The sequence below is a fragment of the Charadrius vociferus genome, unplaced genomic scaffold (genome assembly GCF_000708025.1).
Source record: "Charadrius vociferus isolate BGI_N301 unplaced genomic scaffold, ASM70802v2 scaffold72, whole genome shotgun sequence".
NCBI lineage: Eukaryota > Metazoa > Chordata > Aves > Charadriiformes > Charadriidae > Charadrius > Charadrius vociferus.
The window spans coordinates 2,934,109-2,951,463 of NW_009647830.1; the positions used below are offsets into that span (position 1 = coordinate 2,934,109).

A 17,355-nucleotide genomic window follows, 5' to 3' on the forward strand; every position below is an offset into this window, starting at 1 on the left:
AAAAACCCCTAAACACATTCAACTTAAAGCTCGAAGATTCTTACAATCTTCTTTCAGAGTCTTCGAGAAGTTAATCGTTTAGCTTTTTCCTCTGAGTGTAGTGCTTTGACACATACACGCACTCACTCCTCCTACTTGTGTGCCTCAACCTCATGTGATGTATGGGAGATGTTCTGGTAGGAGCCAGACACAACTGATGATAGCAAAAGGAAGTAAGAGAGTTAGAAATCTCATTGGTGCGGGTAACAATCACAGGGGAGAGAGCTGTATGGTGAGCTGGGACAGTCGTGCTGGAATAAGCTCTTCAGAGGGCTTCTTCCACAGGGCTAGATGAAGCTAGAGCACAAGGATGAGGCGAGAAGTAGGAAACATCAGATGAAACCACGTATATTTTAGATAAGACTGAAGACTCCTGCACAAACACGGCTGTTGCAGTATTTGCAATGGAATGACGACATCATCCACGGGACTAATTTAGATTTTATTCTGGTATTTCTCAAATATAAAAAGTCAAAATTCTTACATCAATCTTTAAAGAAAATCCATGCAAGCAGGTCAAAATGTTTACAACTTAATTCCCCCCAACCCCCACCCCCTTCCCTTCAGTTTCAGTTTCAGAAACCATGTTGGTAAGTAAACCAAGTGTTTGCCTCTCAGTTTGTTTTTGGTTGGTTTTTTTTTTTTCTTCCCCTCACAGCACATTGTTAACAGACCAATACTTGGCTAAGTCAGGGGTGCAGTAAGCACCAAAAAAAGATTTTGCACTTTAACAGCCTCTCTGCAATACCTCAGTATTTCCTGTGGTTTCACTTAATTCTGGCTCCACGTGACTTTGAACTTTAAGGCTATTTCTATTTGATACCATCATAATCTACCTCATGATAACCTCAAAACCTAGCAGCCAGGGAAAGCAGCAGTACAAACTAGAATTTTTGAAAATTGCAGGTGACAGCCTGTCTCTTCCCTTTCTTCTCTGGAGAACCAAATGTGGATACACTGTACAGAACTTACGGCATGAGAAAAATCCCAAATCTGCTCATGCATCTAAATAGAGATGCATGTAAAACCAAAATGCTTCTACATTTAAATCGACAGGTCGTAGAAAAAAAACTTTAGCCTTCCTATTCTGATTTTTACTTAGACCCTTTCTGTTGAAGTTTAGTGTCAGATTTCATTAGGACTGAAGCCGTACTGCTGCCTGTTTACTACCGTTGTTCCCTGGAGCATAACTGAAGTATTTTCAATTTACCTTTACAATTCACAGAACATTTACCTTTGAAAGGGAGTAGAAGTCAAACCAAGCAATAGAGCTTCATTCTGAAGGTTGCATAGAGACTGAAGAGATTTATACAACAAATGCCATTTAAAAAAAAAAAAAAGTATCTGTCTGGCACTACTGAACAGCTCAAATGTGTGTGACCAAAAAATAACCAAAATATTTATAGGCAATCAACTCTGAGTTTGTTAGCAACAGCAATACTGTACATTTTTACATTATTATCAAATACATAATTCAAGAGTTACAAAATAAGATCATGCATTACCACTAAATCTCATACAAGCTTGGATTGGTTTCATTCCAAGAATCTGAAACTGAGACAGAAGCATTTTTATGAATAAGAACTCAAATTCTGGATTCTTGTTTTAGCTTTCACAGATTCTATATAATCTTGTTACAAGAAAGCCTGTACAAGTTTGCTCAATTTAAAGCGTTAAAATGACTACTGAACAAAAAAGTGAGCATCAAAGTGATCAAAAAAGGGAGCTAAATTATTCATATACTCCTTTAAAGGCAGCTGTAGAGCCAGAGGTACCCTTGCATACTGTGGGTACGATTTTAACAAAGATCGGACATTCTTCAACATGCTCAACTCCACCTTCTCCTGGTTTGCCTGGCAAAACAGCGCTCTTGATAGCTAGACCATGCAGTTTAAGGAAGTGAGCCGAGCAAATGGTGTCCCAGTCTGGATTCAGTTCAGTGTAAAGTACGCACACACACTCGTGCCTGCTACTGGAATATCAACACTCCTTCCTCAGCCCCCACCTCGTGCCTGAAAGGAGGGATAAGCTGTTGGTAATACTTCCACCTTTGGGTGCCCCTGAACAGAGTTGTGTGTGTGTTCTTTCCAGTTCTGGAAGTGACCCGGAATAGGAGACACAGGGATTGGAAAGCAGCATCCTACCCAACATTTCAGAAGTCTTCAGCTTTGTGGCTCATGCCTCTTGTCAGTAGTATTTATGCCTCTTCAAAGAGAGCAGCACTAAGAGATCAGATCATCTGTCTCCCTAGTTTCAATGCATTTACATATGGCACAAGATTGGTTTTCTAAGGAGTAACTTGTGGCAACAACATTTTTTCCTAAAAAAGTGTAACAGCACAAAAAAGTTTAATTTATAGCAGCATTTTACACAATTTGTGTTAAAAAAGTAGAAGTTAACCATTTGTGTGTTGAGTAACAAAAGGTTTAAATTACATTTATTTTCCATTTTACACTCACTATTTACTAGTTGGACTATTTACAAAGGTTCAAATGTTGTGTAAAGAGAATGAGCTTTACCCAGAATAAACTTCACACGTGAGGTAATGGTCTACCTCAACCTCTGTTTTGGCTGACTATAGAGGACGTACAGTTGGGTTTAGATCCTAGAAAAAATTCAGAATTAGGATGTTCGTATGAGTTAGATTGTGTTCTTGTAGAAGAAACCACACACACACACACACACACAGAGGAGAGAGTAATCCCATGGTAAAAACATTAAGACCAACAGTGGATTTCATTTTCATCTTTTAGACTGAAAAGAGGAGAAAATAATTAAGAACAGGGAAGTTGTCAGCTGTACCTCATTTATTCCAGGTAAGTTTTATCAAGAGGACAGCTTTTAATTCAAGAAGCTAAAGCAATTGATGTTAGAACAGTGAAACCGAAGTATTTACGAATTAACTTAAAATTGGGGGTTTCAGCACACCTTTAGAGTAAGATAGAGGAGTATTATTTCTCTATTAGTCCACCTGTCTCCAAGCCCAGGAGGTGGCACTACTAGCCCCTGCTGTGCAAGACACATCAAGGCATGCTTGCTAATAGAGCCCTCTAATGTAAGGGTGTCCCTTGGGTAAGTCTTACTTTCCTCTACACATTTTTAAGTGACAGCAGGCTGCGGGCACACTACAGTAAAGACGCTTCTCGTTGAAGATTAGAAGTTTTTAGAACCTGCAGTGTAATTACACCGTGAACAAAATGCATCAAAACGCTAATAAGAAAAGAAGTGGAGGAAGAGGGATTTACAATGCTTTTCATGTAAGTCTTTTCACAGCTCATCAGCTGGCCAAGTAATGAAAGTATGGTGGATAGTTTTGGTAGTTGCAAGACAAAAAGTTATTGTTCTTGCTCTAGTTATACATTACATGAAGATTGCATAGGACAAGGCAACCTTTTGGATAACTGAGGCAAGCAGTGCTTAGCGTCGGCATCCTTCGCTCTCAACGGGCTGAATGTGGTTTAGTGCTCTATTGTAGTCACACTTACGCATCTCTGCCTTCAACACGCCCATTTACCCAAACAGTGCCATCTTAAGATCTTAGCGTTTCATCGGTGGATACCAAGTAAGAGTTTAGTATAAGACTATTTGCTCAAGCTTTTTTCTAAGCAAGTACTCTTGCGGAACTACTGACTAAAACTGACAAGTCTTAAATAAGCTGAACACCACTGAGATGCGTATTTTATTTTAGCAGATATGGAAATTTATATACTCAAGTTTCTTTTTTTTTTTTTTTTTAAAAATGGCCTATCAAGGCATCTTAAAAAAAAATCCATATATGGCTTTGGTTTGCTGAAATACTATTTTACATTGTTAAAAAGGAAAAACGTTAAAATAAATTTGACATTATGACACATTCACATATTTCACTTAGAATTGACAGTTATACAGATGCCTACATGTGATCACAGATGTCTCCCCTTGTGATGACATGAATAAAAAGGTAATCCAAATGTTTATCTCACAGTAGAGGGCAACCCAGAAGTCTGTGCAGAAGTGACATATAAGGAGTTATTATCTGGAAGAGGGGGAACCACAGAGTTTCCATTAGTGGGTGAACAGCTCAGTTTCAGTTTTTCCAAGTACTCTGCATGAACAGGCTTGTGACACTGAAGAACCTTGATTGCATCTTCTACTTTAAACCATTCTCTTTTCCTTCCTAAATGAGAATAATCCACAAAGAAAGAGTTACAGATTTGTAACAGCACCATTTGTTGCTATCTTATTCACTTTCTCATTTCTTTTACTTTAGAAGTTCAAGTTGTCAGGCAAAGAAAAAAAAAAAAAGATACAGAGTGAAAAGATCTTGAAAGAGCTCGTGAACACAACAGATCCACTCAAGTTTGCTGACATGAATTCATAATAGAGCCTTTCAGACAACCCTCTTGAAGCAGATACTGGGCAGGAGATCATATGACTGTGCACGTGCTCCAAAAGCCTCACCTAGTCCTTACAGAAAAGGGTATTGTTATTTAAATGACTTAATACTGCCTTCCTACATTGTCACACCTAGCACAAAACCAATCTGACAAATGAACGTGCATGCAGTTACAGCAGAAGAATGGCTTGGTGTGATGTAGAAAGCAGCGTTCCATACTCAAAACACATCTACATATGGAGTTACTCAGGTTAGCCCTAAGTTTTCAGAAATAATGTATCTTGTACCAGAGATGTTTTTAAGTTCAAAGACTTATCGTGGTAAGGTAGTCCTAAGACCATCTTTCTTATACAGGTAAGTCCTTAAAAATTAGAGGCCTCTGAAAATACTTACAGACAAGGTCAACAATAGTATTGTTATAAGTGGGTACACTTAATAGGCTGCACTCCCCACAACTTGATATTATCAGAAACAAAACATTCTCTCTCCACCTGGATATTCAAGGACAGTTTTGAAACTACCTTTACAGTTACATGCCATTTGCTCAGATTAATAGTGCTAAGTCTGTGAATGTTAACACTCCTAAAGCACCACACCTCCTGAAAAAGGTAAATCACAACCAAAGTAGGATGTCATTTTTTATACCAATTCTTAGTTAACTCAGATTTCAGCTGGACAAGTACACTGTTTTGTTTGTTTTTTATTTATTTTTTTTTTTTAAGGACAAAACCCAGTTAATTCAAAGTAGAAGATCCATACATCATGAAGTATGTTAGTCTAACTAAACTGCATGACATTGGTATCTGTATGACATAGATGTATATATAGGAACCTCTTAAGGTCAGCACTGTCCGTTCTGAAAAATAAGGCTAAGGTGAAACTAAATACTAGTGATTTTTTTTTTCCTCCCTCCTGGGAAAATCAGGGGAAACTTTCCACACTTTTTTTCCAAAGACATTTTCAAAAACACCCTAGAGTATCAGACAGCAAAACATTCACTTTTGAAGGAAAAAATGATTAATCAGTACAATATTTGGCCTAAAACCAAAATTAAGAGCTGTATCAGCAACTAATCCAGTTTATTCCATCTTAATACTTAGAATACCCTAATTAATATAACTAGAGTAACACAGTATTTTGGAAGCAACCCTAGTTATACGTGTACAAAAGCGTCAAAGAACAGCATGCATGGCAATTTCCAATAATTTCAGTTTATAGAACAGAATTAGTATTTCCCCTAGAGTTATACAAATTGCTTCAGAAAATGAAAGAAGTTTGCTTAATACATTTTAAGTGTAGCACATGAAGACAGAGAATAGGTTTACCTATATTAACTGAATCCTCCCAGTCTTCCAGTATTTCCGTCACAGTAAGAACATAAACATACGTCCTATGCTTCCGATCCTGGTTCTGCTTGAATATTAGAAGTAGATGTTTTAATTCTCAGCAAAAAATAACTTACAGACTTACCACAACTATAGGATTAGAAACTACTTACCTCTGAAGGATACTTGCCAGCAAAATCTGGCTTTGATTTTCACTAAATAAACATATATACTGAGTAGGCCCAAAAGGATGGGAAAACTGATGTTTTATTTGAAACAACAGCTATTCTATTTTACTAGGCTAAAAAAAACACAACCCAAGCAAATTTGAAGATTGCGAAATTGGGACCAAACTATGTTCTTCGTCATTCAGTTTAATATTAGCAGTTGTCTACTAGTACTGCCCATTACTTGTCTTTTACGTATGTTCTAAGTTACCACAGTAGAGGGCATTTGCTAAAACTGTTTCCGCAACGCATGTTCCTAGATGAAAGGTTATTCAAAAAACCTTTGCAAGATGGAATCACTGTATCACGTGGCCAGATCATCTACGCAATGCCGGCTATAAAGTTTCACTCAGTAAGTGAGGCAAATTAAGTAGCCTATGTTTGCAACCATGACAAATGCGAAAATCATTACCATCTGTTCACTCGCCAGGTTTGCCATGTTAGTAGCACTAACCACCTATTTAGAAAGCACACACCTTTTGAACATGGCAAGCCAAAGACAGAGGTAGTCTGTTCAGGGCAGGGCTGCTGTGCTGCAGCCAGTCCATGCGAGCTCCGTGTAGACATTATTCCCTGCTCTCTCCAAAGCGGGTTAACAACCCACTCTTAAAAGGTGCTGCCCCCCACTAACCAAACCATACCACCCCTTGGAAAAGAACTGAGCTCCTAGAAAACCCACGACCATCTACGATTACAACTATATTAAGAACCAAGAGATGTTATGTCCTAGCTCCCATTACAGATGGTTTTATCCTTGTGCCAATAAACATTCCTACTTAACTCTGTTTCGCTACAAGCTTAGTATAATTTTAAACTGTTGTGCTAGGAAACTAGCACAAACTAGCATAGCTAGGAAATAAAAATACTCCAAGACAGCTGTTTGTCAATATCACTATTAAAGGGAGTAAATACACCTATTAAAAAAAAAAAAGGCATTTCTGGCTGTAGTTCCAGAACACAAGGACTCAGCAGCAACATCATTTTCATTTTCTCTTTACCTCCATCTCCAGGTTGCAATGTGTGGTCCCCTCAACAGTATTATCAACTGTTTGTGGGGCCATGTTGTAAAACTGAACTAGGGCCTTGATTTAAGTTAGCAGTAACCGACAGAAGTGCCACTCAACACATACTTTATCTCGTCTGGTCTAGATGGTGGTAGATAGCTTCAGAAGAACAGACAGCTGAAGTACCAAAGAATCATCACCCCTTGCAGCCCCTGTTCTAAGGTAACAAGATGACAGGTATCCTGTCTTTTTTTGGTCCGAGTTGGAAAATATTTAATACTTCTGCAGACTAACCAGCAGAGTTAAAAACAGACAAGTTTTTACTGTGTAGGACCATCCAGGTGTATTCATAAACCCGAAACAAATCAGAAAAAGGGCACAAGTATAGTGAACGCTACTAATTATAAACAGGAACTTCTCCAATTTTGTCATGGTTTCCATACTTCACAATGGGAACACCTTTCACACTGTATCAAGTAGTCATACATGACCAAGTAATATTTCACATAGGAAATCCCTATCAGGAATACACTGCCTCCGAAAGTTGCTTTTATAATTAAACTGTGAAGATTCATACCTAACTACTAGACTAAGAGACTTCCACTCTCATCCATCATACAGCACAACGTAATAACGTTGGATGTATTATGATCAGTAGATTCACACTTACATTTCTACAGTCTACTCCTGTCTAGAACCTGAGCAGAAGTGGGCAATGCCAACACTAAAGAGTTACATCTAGTATCCATCCTTGTGCTGTCAGTAGTTCAAGAGTCTGATGTTTACACTACAAAATAGAAGTTTTGAACTACACAGTATTGCTAAAGGTTAGGTTTATGTGTAATCCAAAGCATTAGCTTTTTTAGTGAATCAAAGCCATAATGAGATACTTCATATACAGACTATCAATTTAGGTGCGTGGAAGTTGGCAAGTTACTTCAGAAAAATCTAATCAAGAGAGGAAAAAGTCAGAATATTACCCCAAAAAAGGCATGTGCGACATTTCAGAAATCCTAGCTCTATCAATGGTTGCTTCACTTAAAAAAAAAAATACAGATATTGCCTGAGCACTAATTTAATCTTTCCAGGAAAATTCTAAGCACTTTAAAATCTTCCTAGTCAAACCTTCACACATCATGTAACAACTAAAGGAAAACACCTATCTAATGTAGCATTTCCAGTAGCATTGCAAAATTAAAGGCAGGTAATACTTAAGTTCCTACCTCTGATTCTGCTGTGCAGATATTAAGTTTCAGTAGTTTATCAGCTCTCAGAAAGAAAGAACATTGTTTTTAAAAGGTAAAAGAAGTAGCTCACCTCAAATATCCCAAGCAGTCTCCCTAGCTTTCCCTTTACTCCAGCCTACAAAACAAACAGGAAAGTGTTAACATGTGCTTCTTAATTAAAAAAAGAAACTAAAATATCAGTACCAGCCGCCTACATCAGCATAAGTGAATTACTCCTCCTTATTAGTGTTATTTAACCAAGTGTTTTAACATAAGTTTTAATTAGACAGTGCTGCATTGCTTCTGGAGTTTCTAGTTTTAGAGTATTTTGAGCACTAGCTTGTCCTAATGAGTGGATCAAAGAATGCATAAATCTTTCAAGTTTTCAGAATAAAATACTGGTTTACTTACCATGTTCTCTGCATACTGTATTTTATTAAACTGATAAATGACATCTAATACTGAAATAATCCAGGGAATTAGATAGGACAAGAGAGGATTTAAAGAAGTATAGTAATAAGTCTAGAGAAGGAATCATTACAACTCCATTGCTATTTTACACAGGAACTTAAGTCCAAGTCTTCAAAATACAGTAACAAATTAAACTTTAGGTTACTGGGTGGATATTGCAGCATAACAACTTAATGTACCCTAGTCTTCCTATGGAAGTGTAGCTTTTGGCCCATAAGCTTAAAACCAAATTTATATCCCCAATTCTCTAGAAACAGGTTTGAATTCTATTTTCCTGTTAGTAACATTAGAAAAGGCTTTGAATTTGGAGTTTCACTCCAACATTTTAAAACAACCCCTATGTGTATCAACCTGTGCTTAGTAAATTTTATCAATACAGTTAAGGTGGTCGTTATGTTCTAAGACTCTAGGATTTGTTTTTCCAAAAGTAATGTCTCTTCCAAAAGAAGTAGCTTCTGATCATCCATTTATTCTAAACAAATCCGAGTCTGTATGCCTGAGACATAAAAGCATATGTAGTCTGCTGGTAGACAAAGCCATACTTAGATTTATTTTTTTTTTAGCTCTTGTTGTATAACCAATATTTAAAATAGAGCTTCTTAGTGCTAAGATGACATTTCCCAGCCTTCAGTCTTTGTTTCCAGCTTTAACCAAAGAAAGTTACTGATGTCTTATGTCTTTTATATAAAGGACCATATGGATCTTAATTACATTTTAATGAGTAACTCTGACAGACAACTGGGCAGGCTTTAGCAGTAAGTCTAATCAAGATCTTGCAAGTGAGTGTTTTCTGTGTCTTTCTTTTTAAAGAAAGCAGATGGCTGGTGTTATTTATTAAGCAGTTTTGATGGAGGAAGTCTGATCACAGTCCCTGCATCTCAACATGCATTTTGCTGATCTAGAGCAACAGCTAGCTTAAAGTTAACGCAAAACTACACACAATATTCTTCTGGTCGTCTGCTGTGACAGCAGAGATACCTGTTAGAGCTCATGAAGCTGAAATACATAACTGGACCTGCTGGATAAGTGATTAGGCAGCACATTAATTATGAAAGTGACAGACCCTTATTTTGGTATAAAAGGGTCAACTATGCCACAACAGGCACTAAAGACTCCTTGTGCTTTACATTGGGTAATGAAAAAGCATTCATTAGCCTAAAGGAACACGTGCTGAAAAAATATTTAAGTTTTACCAATCAGTTCTAATTTCCTCAACATTACAGTATCTTTTAAAAAAGAGAAACAGAACCTAAAAGACTACAAACTTATGCTTCTGTCTCCCATTTTTGCCTTTCTTCTCAGGTGGCAATATCTCAGAATCACTGTATCCTTTAAGATTTCTACTTTGTGGCAAACTGAACAACTGAAATAGCACTTTTCCATCATCCTATTCCACCAGAAGTAACAATATGAGTCTCTGGGCTTAGTCTTTTTTTAATACTTCAGGTATCCAAGTCTGCAGTTTTAGCTGCACAAGTTTTGCAGTTTCTTCATTTCTTCCCTAAAGTTGCAGGAAAGAACAAGATTGTTTAATATCCTTAAAGATATGGCAAGATACAGCTTAACAGCATAACAGAAAGCCCAGTATAGACTCTGCAGGTTTCTCAAACTAACCCAAAAACTTCCAAGATTTTAGAACTCTTGAAGAAGTCCTCACCAAGGCCTTATTTACATTACAAAGATTTTTTTAAAGGCAGGTGTATGGCAACAGGACTGTTGAAGGACAAAGACACTTGCCCCGGAGAGATGCAGGAGACCTTCTCTGAACTGCTAATTGGGAGTTTGACAGTTAACTGATGGCCAACACACAGGTCAAACACCATGACCAGGTAAGTTTACCAATGTGGAACAGCTTTCCTAGAGAAGTTTTTTTTCAACTTACTAGTACCCCATAGTCACAATGTGACTTTGTCAGTGTTACTCTAAGTGGAATTTACTTAACAGCTTCGCTATTCTCCCTCCAAGCAAGTCAGCAGTTTAAACAAATACTCTTGGCTGAGTAATTCTGAATGAAACAACTAAAAGCACTCCATTACATTAAGTGTAAAAATTCCCCAAAGCTTGTAATGAAGCTTTTGTGCAAACAGTTGCTGCTATGTGAATGTGATTGCTGTCACTGATGACTAGTTACTCTTTAGGCAAAGATACGGGCCTCCAAAATGTAGCATCATTCCTGCAGACAGTAGTGTCTTTTGAGAACTCTACACATAAAAGTATAAACCGGTGGTAAGTAGGGTCTCATGGCTTTTCTCTGGAAGTAACATATTCAACTGAATCATCTTCACAGTTTAAAAAGTACCATTAAATTTACTGTGATTTTTTTTAAGTGCTTTTGCTAACAGAGCTATTTCCTCCAGGTTCTCACCTTAATGTAGTTCCACCAAAACGCGTGAAAATTAAGTGCTAGAGGACCAAGAAATGCTTCAGCTTTTTCCCTAGAAAGTCAAATAAAGTTCCCACTTTCCTAATCATAAGCTTCTAATCCAATACAATTAAGTTCTTAGAACTTTGAATGCTTTTGTCTCCAATAAAAATATCTTTCTTCCTTTGGCCATGATGTGCCCATGGCTGCTAAAATACAGTCCTTTAAATAAACAAAATCCTATAGGCTACAATAAGCAAGTGAGACAGTCTAAACTTTGGGAGAAAAGCCTGAAAAAACAGCATTTCTTCTGGCAGACAAGCTGTTGAATTAAGTGCTACACCTCCCCCGAAGGGTTCCCTAAGGAAGCCTATGAGTACTATGTCAACAAGGTCTCAAATGTGAATTTATGCAAATATTAGTCTAAATCCAACATCAAGAGGAAAAAAAACTGGCCACTTCATCCCTTAATCTTTCTGGCCTGGCGGTCCGTCATTGTTGGCAGCTCCAGCCATACTGCAGATACAGATGTGCAGTCAGACTTGCCTTTTGTGTCCTGTAGATGGAGCAAGAGTCACACTGCAGTTTAATTTTTAGGCTAACAGTCTACCAGAGTAGAAAGTTGCTTAAAATCTGAAAGATTTAAGAGTTATTTTTAACTGTGGGATCTGTTAGATAGCATTTTAACGGCTAGGATCCTGAAAGCACAGTGCAAGACTATTCCTGCCCTTTCTGGCATACTCTTATAAAACCCAAAGGGTTTAATTGTACCTGCTGCAATCTTTCAGCTGAAAGGATGTTTTATTTATTTTTTAAATTATCTACCTAGTCCTAATCTGTAACACCCAATTGCTTTTCAAGTATTAGATGCCCACTGGAGCACATTCCTCTATTTCATGCAAGAGGTCTTAGGTACTGCCATTTTCACTGTTGTGGCAGATTAACCTCCAGGATCAGCCTCTGCTCAGAATTCACACAGGTCTGGGAGAACTGCGTGTTTTTTTGGTAGGTATTTCAATATACTACTAAGTACAAACAAAGCCAGAGTCTCATTTCTTTGGTGAGATACAGGAAGAAAAGGGAGTGGGAGGGTGCTCCTTCCATTTAAGAGGCTGGACATCATCAGCTTGTCACCCTTATTATTTGTCATATTTCTCTTTGAACACCGCATGTGCAAACAACTCTTATTTCCATCATTCGTGCTACCCAATTAAAGATTAAGCTCCAAATTCATTAACAGAGTAGCTCCTCATTTACATGAGGTTTAGTACCTTTCTGGAATTGCTTCATACTCTAACCTAATTTTGGTACTCTACTTTGAGGTTTGTAAAAACTTACTGTACCAAAGGAACTTGACAGGTTATCTTAATTACTGTGACCCATGAAGTGGCAGACAAGCTTAATTGAAATTCATACTAAACATTTAGTCAAGGTAAAAATCCAAGTCACCAACACAAACAGAACTTAAGGATAAAAAAAAAAGTCTGGAGTTATGCACACAGGCAGACAGACTGGGACAACTGTAGTGCATATAGATTTAACTACAAAGATCTTTGCTTGAGTTTTAAAACAAGGATTTTAAGTACACAACTGTTGGTGGGAAAGTGAGGGATATTTAGAGTCATCGGGCTATCATATTGTGAGCTATTAGCACTCCTACCATTCATTAAGAAATGTCATTACAACTCCCACTATCAATTTCTCCATTTTAATAAATTAATGGAAAACGATGCTTAGTTTGTGCATGACCCAATACTGAAGAAACAGTTCAAACCAGTGCCACAGTGTGCCTCCTTTGAAGTTTATTCATTCACAAACTCGTAACAGTTCGCTGTACTGTAACCAGCTTGCCAGGTGACATTGACCTTAGTATAAAAATAGAAAGGACATGCATCTCTAGAAAGGTTAGTATGAATTTCCATGGCTCAAATCAAAGCCCTGAATACCACTGTGTCTTTTCTTTAAAAATGTCACTTTGCAGTCTCATGGCAGCACACAAGGCTCAGCCTGTAGCTTAAGAATATTCTACTTTAAGATATGAGCTTTTAATGCTCATTAGCTACACAAGCTATCAAACCCCAGGAACTCTGAAGCTGTATAACAAGTGTCACCAAATGATTTTTGCTTATTAAAGCCCCTACCTTTGAAAAAATCTTTATGCATTTCCAAACACAGCTCAAAGCTGAATACAGCTGGCAGTTTGTGCCTTGCTTGAGAACATCATAAAAAAAAAAAAGGCATAGCCATTGGAGTAGAAGTGAATAAAAGTTGGTTTAACTTCAGAGCAAAATGCCCCTGTGCTAGCACCACTCAAGAGCTTCTTATTTGCTGGGTTCTCCTCTTTACCTTTAGAATTAGTTTCTCACATGGTGTATAAACACTGATGTTGGCATTGAGTCATTTACAACATGCAGCTTTTCTATCATAAAGCCTCTTACTGAAATTTTGATGACAACACATATATTCTAAGCAGCTACAGAACAGCTTAACACACTGTCAATGGTTTCAGCTGGGATGGAGTTAACTTTCTTGCTAAGCAGCTGCTATAGTGCTATGTTTTGGATTTGGGATGAGAAATAGCGTTGATGGCACACTGGTGGTTTTGGTTGTTGCTAAGCTCTCAAGGCCTTTTCTGCTCCTCACACAGCTCCGCCAGCACATAGATGGAGTACACAAGAAGCTGGGAGGAGACACAGCTGGGACAGCTCACCCCAACTGACCAGAGGGATATTCCATGCCATGACATCATGCTCAGCATATAAAGCTGGAGGAAGAAGGAGGGGGGCATTCCAAGTGATGGCATTTGTCTTCCCAAGTAACCATTACGTGTGATGGAGCCCTGCTTTCCTAGAGATGGCTGAACACCTGCCTGCTGATAGGAAGTAGTGAGTGAATTCCTTATTTTGCTTCGCTTGGACGCGCAGCTTTTGCTCTACCTATTAAACTGTCTTTATCTCAACCCATGAGTTTTTCCTCACGTCACTGATTCTCTCCCCCATCCCACTGAGGGGGGAGTGAGGGAACAGCTGTGTGATTCTAGTTGCTGGCCAGGGTTAAACCACAGCACGTACAATACACTGAAAGGTAATTAAAGCATTTGCCTAAACTACATTTATATGCAGTTGGTTTTAAGAGTGGCTTTGTGTGACAGCGCTTCAACAAAACATGATCAAAAAAAAGAGCTCTGTACGAGTAAAGGAGGTTCACCTCTATCTTCAGGATTGCAAAACAGCCTAGGGTTGCCAAGTACTGCAATTCTTGACCAGAACCACCATGATGCATGGGAAAGTGTTTTGCTTTGCCCTGAAAAAGGAATGAGGGCAAGAACATCACTGCGCTACAGAAGGACTGCTTCACTTCATAACAGTAGGTACTCCTATTTTTCACTTTCCGACACCCCCCCCCCAGCATGAAAGCACGTGCAAAGGGAAAAAGAAAATTCAGAAATATCTAACATTTTTGTGTCTGTATGAACAGATACTGTTCACAGTGTCTAGGCAGTGTGTGCACTCTTGGGCTTTTACATTAACAGAGAAATTTGTACTAAGTTTATACTATATGATGTATCATCCAGTAATATTCTATACCCATTCCTCGTCTATCCCAGCTTAACCTTCTCCAACACTCATGGCCCATCCACTGCACCCCTGCAGAAATTTGCAAGCACAGCTCCAGCAAAGCCAGGACTTGGAAGCGTTCCTCAGAATATTCTCAGGGCAGAACCACGTGTAGCAGAAAACTAGTTATCAGCCCCCAGGTCACAACTCTCACTGTTACACTACTTTGCTAGGAAGTCAGCCTGAGACCTTTGTGCGTAGCACTGCATTCCCTGCAAGCTGAGACAGTAGACCATTCAGGCAGCTGAGCGGTGGTCAAACCCCCCCCAGCAACTTTGATGACATACTAACTGCAGACAGGTCTCTTCAAGATGATACGTTATTCACCACCACAGAAAAATAAAAAAACAAACCAAATGTGACTACAGTTCAGTCAGCTCCATTTGACAGAGATGAGATTTTACTATCCCTCATCTTGGACTGTGCCTTAGGTCAGGTCAGCGATTAACGCTACCAGCGTTCACAAGAAGCAGTGATCCTGTGCTTTTTAATCCCACCCATCAACTCGTGACAGTGGAAAGTGCCAGGACTCTCCCCAGAGGTGCTACTACTGCCTAGAAGCCTAAACCTTTGCTGACTCATTCCTAGAATCCTAATTTTTTGCTCCTTTCAAATGGACCACCTTGTGGCTACCTTCTTTGCTTTTACAAATACACAAGCACTTATCTGAGTATGTCTTGGGCAGCTTGAAATTGGCTCGCCCAGCAAACCTGGACACAGACAGAAAGTTTGGAATAACTTTGTATCAGTGAGGCTTATTTATGCTTGAGCCCTGCTGCATGAAGGCTGCTAAGAGCACTGAATGCTGAACTAGGCTGCTGTGCCTGGAAAAGGGGAAGAGGGTCACTGAATCACAGTTCACAAGAGATCTCATTTTGACACCAAATAGCAGGCACCATTTGGTGCAAGTTGCATCTACATCAAGTTCCCAAGCTTCTACAACCAAGCAGAACCAGCCGTAAGGGTAAACAAGCTAAACCACTAGATAGCACAGCTAATAAAAAAATCATTACACATACTAATTAGCAACAATATTAGTGTGTTTTGTGAATAGCAGTAGTCAAACCGGGATTAGAAAACTGTTTAAGACTAGTAGAAATCCTGTAGTTCACTCACTTGCCACAATGCATCTGCTTTCTGCAAAACCTTATACTTTCTATTTAAGACATATGATATAAAAGAGTTGATCTCTGGTCACTTCTGCACTGCATAATTTCTAGCTAACGCAAGTGACTCTGATCTTTCTTGAAGTTCTATTCATCTTACAATCCTGGCTGTAAGTAACATTTAACATTTTTAACAGTTTGCCTAGGAAAAATAAATAGCAAGGTAAAAAACCAGATTTTTGAATTTGAAATTTAAATGCTATACTACAGTGGGAAACTGCATTAATTCACCAAGACTTAAAGCTCCGTTTTGACTAGGAGTAGGGGCAGAGAAAGAAAGGCAGACTATACCTATGTGCTTTTTTTATAGATAAGCAGCCTTAAATGTACTTAACAAGGCCTTTTTATTGTTGAATTCTCATCTGCTCAGATACATCAGTTTCTAATCCATATAGTCTGGAATCTCCTCAAAGGTTTGTTTATTTCTCTTTCTTATGTAGCTACACATTAATGGTTAGTTCACCTTCAGTCTGTTCTAGAAGAGGTGCGAGTCAAACATTTTCTGAACACAAAGAAATGCTACACTACTATAATATGTCATTTGGCATAAAGTCACAGTTGCACTTCCAGTAAGCGTTCATAAAAGCAGACACAAATTTAGCTATGAAATGAGAGCATGCTGGGAAGCAAGCTAGTTAGTTCACCTCACCACACTATACCCCAATTCTAACACACAGAACTGCAGTTCTTCCAATTTCACAACTATGGAAGTCTCAAATCCTGGATAAAGGAGGTAGAATTCCCTCTTTCTTCTTGATTCCCGTCTGAAGATAACAGCTGCAGAAAGCAGCTGGAATTTTTTTTTTTTTTTGCTTTGTTTTTGTTACCTCTTCATACACCTCTCTGACAGCTGCTCCCCCTGGTTCTTCTTCTGGTTCCATTCCTCCACCCGGTACAATCCACTGATCTGGGTATCGGCTACTGCTTACCAACAGCACCTATAAATAATTGCAAATGACTGTTAAATATAGCTCAACTCAGGAATCTTAGTACTATTTACTTTTTCAGCAATGCACTTATTCACCAAGCCAGACAGATTATAGACTTTAGAAATGAAATATAATAGGCAATCAGGAGTTGCAAGAAATAAAAAAGAGTGACACTATTAACATCTAGTATTTTTAATACAACTAAGTCAAGACAATGTCATTGTAATCTCCTTGCACAAACACTCTCATCACTTGCTTAAGACACAATGTAAAAAATACACAAAACAATATGCACAAGAATGAAGACATAAAAAAAAAAATCCAATAACAGTATTCTCCAATACTGAGTAAGTCTTAGAGTCCTATAGACAGCAAAGTGTAAAAATTAAGACATTTTCATCACACAGAAGTTAAAATAGTTCTCAAATGGCATTGTTTGGCTAAAAAATTGGACCTTTGAAAATATTTCTAATTTTCAGCCTTAGACAAGCTTCTTTTCAGTAACTGAAGTGTTATGCTAGCATTGCACACTTACAATATCGCATAATTAAATTATCAGGAGAGTACTTCATTGGCCTTTGTCCAAGTTGGTTTCTTCTAACATTTCTGTAAGA

The 17,355-nt window shown here is 38.3% G+C and overlaps 1 protein-coding gene across 2 annotated transcripts; it reads right to left on the reverse strand.

Moving 5' to 3' along the window:
• Positions 1–3,694: 3,694 nt before the first annotated feature.
• NUDT4 (nudix (nucleoside diphosphate linked moiety X)-type motif 4) lies at positions 3,695–16,746 on the reverse strand. 2 transcript variants are annotated; one of them, XM_009882600.1, is made up of 4 exons: positions 16,640–16,746; positions 8,288–8,332; positions 5,740–5,824; positions 3,695–4,195 (listed from the first exon to the last, which is right to left on the reverse strand). In XM_009882600.1, exons 1-4 carry the CDS (start codon positions 16,691–16,693, stop codon positions 3,993–3,995), a joined length of 387 nt encoding a protein of 128 aa, XP_009880902.1. In that variant the 5' UTR covers positions 16,694–16,746; the 3' UTR covers positions 3,695–3,992. The 2 variants fall into 2 exon arrangements, with proteins under 2 accessions (XP_009880902.1, XP_009880903.1); XM_009882601.1 differs by having other exon boundaries at positions 3,709–4,195; positions 5,740–5,827; positions 16,640–16,744.
• Positions 16,747–17,355: the final 609 nt, after the last annotated feature.